Here is an 8,071-nt window from a genome sequence, read left to right on the forward strand (position 1 = left end):
TATTTAAAACTTTATTTATTTTAGTTATTCATAAAGCTAAAAAAATGCACTGGAAATTCAATTTAGGGGGCAAATGTTGTCGCTTAATTGTAAAGGTGTGACTGCAGTCGAAGTGGAAGAGGGATGGTAATCCCTTCAGGGGGTACTCCAAGCTAAAAAGTTTGGGAACCACTGTCATAAACCAACACAATAAAAGCAGCCACGCCCCAATAATGGACTTCACTTGTAGAGGGAGCTTAAAACACAATAACAGACATCAGTACATCGCTGTAAATATACATTAATATTGCCTGAATGTGGCAGAGATTGACTCAGGAAACTTCACTGCTGACGTACCTGAACAACAAACGACAGCGATCGGTAAGATCACTTTCAGATGCTGAAGCATGTTGTGGAGTGACGGCAGGAGTGGACGGAACTACAGAAATGTGAATAAATCATCAGTAAGAGGTCATATTTGTCAGTGTTATGTGTTGAATAAGAGTTTGTCAGTTTATTGTGATGTCAGTCAGACACATCAGTGCTGATACTTCAATCATTAAGAATTCTCATATCTTATATATTACACCCTTTCCTGACAGACTTATAAAGTCCATTAAAAAAGTAAATTATTATTATCTATGAATTCCCATATCATACTCTCCCAGCGTTCGTCTACTCGCAGTTCTTTTACTTGTTTTGATATTAACTCATCTGCTGCTCCATGGGTGTCTCTCAAATAAGGTTAAATGAAACTTTCTTTCGTCCTAACTGATTGTAAAGGGTTTGTTACACAAAGCTTTTCAATACAGTGTAAGTTGGTTGCAGCCATCTGGTGGTCCAAACAAAGACTAGAGCCTACAAAACTGTAGTCTACAATAACCATGTTTTGTTGTTGTTGTAGTAAAACCACGTTAACTTTCGTAAGGGTGGGCCCACAGCATTTAATATTCATTCAAATTGCGTTTTTCAGTCCACTTAAAGGTGCTAAAGAGGATCTTTTCGTCGACTGAGAAACCAAAGACTTGTTACTGAGTTTTTGAAATGAGCGCATGCGTAAGAATTTCGAGGGAACGCCTCCCAAAACTCGTGCACGAGAGTGTTTACCACTGGCATTCGCTGTGTCGTGTTAGTGGATTCATTATGTCGGACTCACCGCAGGTAACTCATATTCTGCAGCTGTTACTCCTGTCTCCTGACAAAAACATTGCATGCAGCGCCTGTGGAGTGAGGAAAGTTACTGGAGCGCGCAGCCGCGATCGTCTCTCACAAGGAACGCCATGGCAGTGATTGACAAGCCAGAGGGCCAATCGTTTTGGCTGATGTTTTTAAGGCCCTACCTCGTGCACAGATGATGTATATTAATATTATTCCTTTCAGTGCACCTAATAAATAGTCTTTTATCAGTTAGTAAAGACAGTTTCAAGTAATATTGCAAAAATGTATAAAACAAAACATCCTCTTTACCACCTTTAAGAACTGAATATTCAGAATGACATTTTGATACTCCAATTGAGTTATTTTGTCCATTCAATCCAAGTGAGTTAGTATGTTCAATTCTTTCAATTCATTCTTTGAAGTCTTGGATCTCACCACTGGCTGTGTGCCTGTCATGCCACCAAGATGGGCACTGGGCGGACAATGGCCTTGAATCAGACGGAGGTCTGATTCAGCCAAATGTTTATGAGAGGGCGTTTCTGGACATATCTGTTGCTGATTTCTGTATGTCACCATTTATTCACTCAATCTGTTTACGTTTACCATAGTCACATTTAGTTTTTAGCTTTTCCACACCCTATGAATCTGCAGTGCTTCTGTTCAGATGTTTTTATGCATATTTTGAATTTATGCATAAAAACAGCTGGATTGGAAACATGACTACTGTTACATTATGTTGAGAATTTATATTATGCTAATTTAATTTAATTTTCATATTGTTCAAACTGTTGAAAAAATGTTTTATAAAATAAATTGACATTGCCCCCAAAAATATTCGAAACAATTCAAGTTTATACTGTCGGGTTACTTTTAAAACATTTGATGAAACTGAAATTCTCAATTTAAAATGAAAATGTAATTAAATTTTTTTTTTTTTTTTTTTTTTTTTGCAAAGATAAAGGACAAAATATGTTTGCAGTTACTTATTAACAAGGTCATAGTCAGGTATATTTAAAGCGGAACTCAGTAAGATTTGCGAAGCTCCCCCTACAGGTTCCTTCAGTGAATCACACACAACGACTACAACGCTCACCAGCGCAGTAGTTTTGCAAATACAGTACAAGAAATCTCGATGGAGGTGAGTAATTTTCGAAATTGTCTTATAAAGTCATAATACATTGTTTTTGAATTACCGTAAAGCATTTTGTCACTCTCGCGTGAACGTGAACATGAGGCGAGATTGTGTCGGGTCAGCGCAGCTCAACTTGCAAGTGCTGTATTCTGGCGTAGACGTGCCAGAGGGTGTTAGTGCTCGCCTCAAACACACCACTACAAGTCAATTAACCATTTAGAAAACTATTTATGAAGGTAAAAAGGTTACTTAGTTCTGCTTTAATAAAAACAAGACTAACACAAAAAAAATCTAGCTTGTATTGTTGCGTTACTTTCGTCCCACCCGACGGGGTCGAAAGTAACAATGTCCCAGCTAACACACGACGTAACAGTTACGTAATGTAGGCCTATTGGTACTTTTTGGTAATGTCATTACTAACTGACAACGTAACTACGACGTCGCATGCCAGTAATTTCATTACCTTCAGATTACCATCTCACAAAAAATATATGAAATTGAAATATATGAAATATATGTTAGCAAAATGTTATGCTAGCATAGCATATGTTTTTAAGGATACTGAGTGCAAAACGTCTTGAATGCTTTTATTTTATGTTTCGCTGTAGGCTATATGTTTTTATTTATAGTTTGAGTGTATTTTATTATTTTTATTTGGATTTTTGTTCATGTTCTGTGTGTTTTTCGAAATAAATGAATTGAATTCATTTTGAGTCTGCATTCCATTGTTCACAGCTGTTGGAATAGCCTTTAAATTAGTTTGGGCAAATGAGGACATAAATTAGGTTAAACTACTGCATGTCCGACCATAGAAAAATAAAATAAATATAAAAATTACCAACGGTTTACCAACACACAACTATAATACACAACGTTGCCACGACGTCGCAGTTACTAGCAACGTCACAAAGTTACGTTGTGGCGACGTATAGGCACCTTTCACTTTTCCGGTTGCCTTACGTCGCCACTACGAAAGTTTGGTCACCAAATTACGTTGCAGTCACGTATTTTGGTATGATTTTGGTTAGCTGGGGTGCAACTTATGTTCAAAGTGAAATAATACTGAAGCCGTTTGTACAAAATACCACCTGGTATTGATAGACCACACTTGTGAGTTATTGATCACAGCGCAAATATATCGCTGTCTAAAATCTTTTAAAATGACATTTTTGTGAAAAATGGTACTTTCGTCCCTGCTCTCCCCTACCGATTTTTGATTTTGATATAGCCTATATATTGTTTGGACATTTTAAATTTCAAAATACATTAAAACTATTTCACTTTGGGGGTTTTTCACCTGTTTTATTTATTTTCCTTGTGGGGTTTAATACAGAGGACCAGAAGTTAAAAACAAATAAATACATATTAAATATAGAAAATAATACATGAAAAAAAGTAATACAAAAATAATTTTGTATTTTTGTATTTAGGATTCAATTTTATTAAAAATGAATCATATTTGTTTTATCAAGTAATTTATCCATTTATTTATTTGTGTCATATTATTACATTTATTTATTTGTAATTTCTTGCAGGTTTGGTCCTCCATACCCTATATGAAGTTGCAAAATAAACAGATTAGCTCGCCAAATCACGTATAAAATAAGTTGCTCGATATTAAAACTGCAATGCAAAACGTTTTCCAAATAGTCAAGAGTGTCTAATTTAATAAACTGTCTGTCCACATTACATAACCATCTTACCACAGCAGTCAGTGCAGTGTAACAGTGGGCGGGGCTACGCAGGATTCGCTGTTGTCATGATGGGCGTGACAGGATTTGTCATTGTACTTCCTCCTCACGATTCTCCTCACTGAACGACTACTCGGACGCTTGTGTTTCACTTTAGCAGCCTTTGGACCGAAGAACAGCGGGATCTTTTCACCATGGGGCTCAGCAGCGATCCGATCTACCGCAAACTGGAGCAATGGTACAAATCCAACGCAGGAAACCTCAACATGAGGCAGATGTTCGAGGACGATTCTGACAGATTCAACAAGTTCAGGTGAAACACATCAAACGCGCTTCCGCTGCGTGCGCGAGCTCTGATAGACATTCATACTGATGTTTCATCTCTCATCAGGCGTGTGTCAGCATCACATGTGCCGTGCTTCACTTAGCAGCACTTACATCTTGATTATTAAGGCCTAAATGAGCAAATCTCATATAGAACACAGTCTATGTACTATTTTAGTAAGATAGCATCTTAATGTTCCTGCGATGTAATATCATCAGGGCATATATTAGTGTATAAAAGCACATATCACGAGAGCGCGCGTTACATGTTACCCTTGATTTCCACGTTGATGTTGCAAGGTTATTGCCACATCAGGCCAATAGTCTGGAGCTCCAGGTTCCGCCCTCAGCACTGTTGCACCTGCTTTATATCCTTCATTTACTCTCATAAAATACGATAATAGCATTTTTAACTATTTACCTTTGCTTTAAATCAGTATAAACATAGCCATGTTAGCAGCTACACACATAACAAGGTCATTCATCGATCATATGTGTTACTTACAGCTGTACCACACGGCTCTTATGTGGAATCATATATAATAGTAAAATAATAGTTTCTGGTATGACTACATTTCATTAAATGCACGTGATCAGGCATTTCTCAAGTGATTTCACTGCTTATGCAACCTCTTAAAGTTGTATCACATCCTCTACTGCGATACTTCTGTAAATGTTGCATGTTTACACTACTATATTTCTATGTTTTAAGAATTTATGATCTGTTCTGGACTAAATTCTGATGCATTGAGTGTTCATAATTAGTATGCTTTCATCCTCAGAGTGGAGTGTTTTATGTGTGTTGATCAGCAGAGGGCGCTATAGCAGTATGTAGTACGTGCCTCTCTGCACACTCACACACTGCAGGGCTGAATCAGTGCGGTGAACTGTGTACTCAACGTGTGGCGAGTGAATATATTTATTCCTGATATTAATACAATTAATTAAGACCGTTCTGATGATGGAGCACGAGCACGAGTTTGCGCGGCACGCTTTGCTGACGTAATAAGGTCAAATTATGGCGTAAGAGTCTAATATCAGGCGTGTACTTATCTGTTTAAATAAATATTAGGCAATAAAAATAACAAAAAATACATTTTGAAAGCTTATATGTGACCGTGGACCACAAAACCAGTTATAAGGGTCATTTTTAAAAAAATAAATAAATAAGCTTTCCGTTGATGTATGGTTTGTTTTGATTGGACAATATTTGGCCAAGATGAAACTATTTGAAAATCTGGATTCTGAGGGAAAAATATCAAAATATTGAGAAAATTGCCTTTAAAGTCCTTAACAATGCATATCCACTCACAAAAATACATTTTGTGATATATTTACAGTAGGAAATTTACAAAATATCTTCATGGAACATAATCTTTACTCAATATCCTACTGATTTTTGGCTTAAAAGAAAATTCGATGTATTGTTGGCTATTGCTACAAATATATCCGTGCGACTTATGACTGGTTTTGTGGTCCAGGGTCACATATGGAAAATAACTGCTCAAAACTATGTTTGCAATAATACAGTTTTTTTGTAAGCCATAGATCAGGGATATAAATTGTGGTGGTATTTTTGTGTAATTAAATTTCCAGAGTCATGTGACATGCTGCAGTTTGAGGCCTAATACGTTTTCTCAAATGGCTCATTTAGCTCTCCTCATCTGTTTATTTGACTTTCCCAGTCTAAACATCACTAAGATCCTGACACTTGTATGTATACCAGACGTGAATGATGTTTCTGAATTATTCATGCTACGCATGAAGCAGAATTAAACAAATAATAATAAAGCTTTTGTATATCCTAACCGTGTGTGTGATCTCGTCTTCTGCGCAGTCTGGAGCTGACAACAGATGATGGAAACATTCTGCTGGATTACTCCAAGAATCTCATCAGTGAAGAAGTCCTGACAATGCTCTTTGACATGGTACAATTTTCACATCACAATCGACCACATTTTCACTTCACAAAGTCATAGTAGAGGGTGTTACTATTAAAAAGCTGTGTAGTATCGGAGCTGTTACTGTAATCTCTCTTTAGTCCAGCTAAGCATCTTTAAACCCCTTATGTGTGTCCATCTCCAGATGTTAATTTGCTTAATGCATGTGTCCTAAAAGCTGCTGAAAATAGACTGTGTATCAGGTGAACCGTGTCACTGGGACATAGTGTGACTTTAAGCCCAAGGTACTTCAGTTTTTTTTAGCGAAATGCTTAATCTTTCAAAGTATATTTCATTTGATAGCGTGCCTGAACACAGGCGCTCGACACATGCACTCTAGAAAGCTTAGCTCTAGTTTCCGTTGGTTGAACTTTTAAATGACGTTGAAAAACACTGTGTAATGACAAAGTCCCTTTAAGACAAGTAATTTCACTCGGCGGCCATCTTTGAAACGCCTCTCGGGCATGCAAGTGTAGCTCCTATCTCTTTGAATGGGGAAACATCAAATTCTCCAAAGCTGTTTGCCAAGCTTTTGATTTAAAGGTGCAATATGTAAGATTTTTGCAGTAAAATATCCAAAAACCACTAGGCCAGTGGTGTATATTTTGTTCACTTGAGTACTTACAATATCCCAAATGTTTCCAACTATTTGTAAATCGTGAGAAAAGTGTCTCACAGCAGCCGCTGAGCGAACGCACAGAGTAACGTTATAACATCATTTTCAACACACTCAAATGTATCTAATATGATAAACAGAGCTGCGTTACCTCATACTCATGACCGGGAAAGCGGAAGCGGCGCCGGCGACTGTGTCATAATAAATGATCCACTGCTCACACCGTGTATCGCTCCAGCGGCCTCGTTTGCTCCCACAACACACATTGCTCCTGCTCTGCTTCATACTACAGTAACGTTAATAATCACATCCATGAACATGATTTCTTCCCGAGTCCTATCCCAATTCTATTCCACCGTCCGTTGAGGTTAAGACCACATGTCCCAAGATTTTGCGGTCAAACTTGGCGTCATCAAACTACGCCTTTGTTTCGAACAGGCCTCTAGCGACCTCTAGTGGACAGAAATCCTACATACTGCACCTTTAAATTTATTTTTTTAAATTACCAATGAAATCTGACAACTGTCTCATAAATTTTGTTTCTGAACACTCGAATCATGGCAAAAAACTCTATTTTTCAGACTACTGAAAATGTGCATGCGTAGTCCTAAATGCGGTTCTTTATAGGAAGAGCAATTCTGACTGTTTCTATAGGAACCGGAGCGTCTAACGGCCGCTGCAGTGACATGATGACATTACCAATCGGTGATTGGCTCTTATTTAGAGGTGGGACTTATTCCGCCATATTGCGTGTTGCACTTTCTCCCATTCAAAGCAATACAAGTGACACGTCTTGTGTTATTCTATAGTTTTTGGGAATGATCACGACGTGATCAGATCTCAGAAGTGTTATAGCTTTAGCCAAGCAGCGTGTCAATGTCACTCTGAGATCTTCATTGTCTTGTGTTGTGTTTGGGCTTGTTCGAGGCCACCTGCTCTAAAATAAAGTTATGTCATCTGCTATGGTGCATAAGCATCATGTGTATAATGTTTACACATTTCCATACAAATAATTGCTTGTTGTCCTTTTCAACGATACATGACACATCTGTTGTGTACTATGATTTTACAGATCACATTTTCATGTAAAGAAGATATTTTTTCCATCGTTAATTTAAACCTCAATCGATTATGAGAATGTAAATTTACATCCCTATTAAACATTTGGGCCTTTGAAAATAATATAACCTGATTCTGAACTTCCTGTCTTCAGCCAGTCAGAGAAGCAACT

General features: G+C 37.5%; 1 protein-coding gene across 1 annotated transcript; it reads left to right on the top strand.

The window, feature by feature from the left end:
- The first annotated feature begins 4,047 nt into the window (after positions 1 to 4,047).
- On the top strand, positions 4,048 to 6,278 carry LOC125248022 (glucose-6-phosphate isomerase-like). Its single transcript, XM_048159576.1, has 2 exons — positions 4,048 to 4,273; positions 6,122 to 6,278. The coding sequence occupies exons 1-2, from the start codon at positions 4,155 to 4,157 to the stop codon at positions 6,261 to 6,263; spliced, it is 261 nt and encodes an 86-aa protein (XP_048015533.1). The 5' UTR covers positions 4,048 to 4,154; the 3' UTR covers positions 6,264 to 6,278.
- Positions 6,279 to 8,071: the final 1,793 nt, after the last annotated feature.

Source organism: Megalobrama amblycephala, linkage group LG15 (genome assembly GCF_018812025.1).
Source record: "Megalobrama amblycephala isolate DHTTF-2021 linkage group LG15, ASM1881202v1, whole genome shotgun sequence".
In the NCBI taxonomy this organism is placed as follows: domain Eukaryota; kingdom Metazoa; phylum Chordata; class Actinopteri; order Cypriniformes; family Xenocyprididae; genus Megalobrama; species Megalobrama amblycephala.

Excerpts from the sequence above, each read along its gene's own strand:
- LOC125248022 (XM_048159576.1), top strand. The coding sequence starts at position 4,155 with ATGGGGCTCAGCAGCGATCCGATCTACCGCAAACTGGAGCAATGGTAC. Across the intron at positions 4,274-6,121 it reads GACAGATTCAACAAGTTCAG|TCTGGAGCTGACAACAGATG; the intron begins GTGAAACACATC and ends TCTTCTGCGCAG.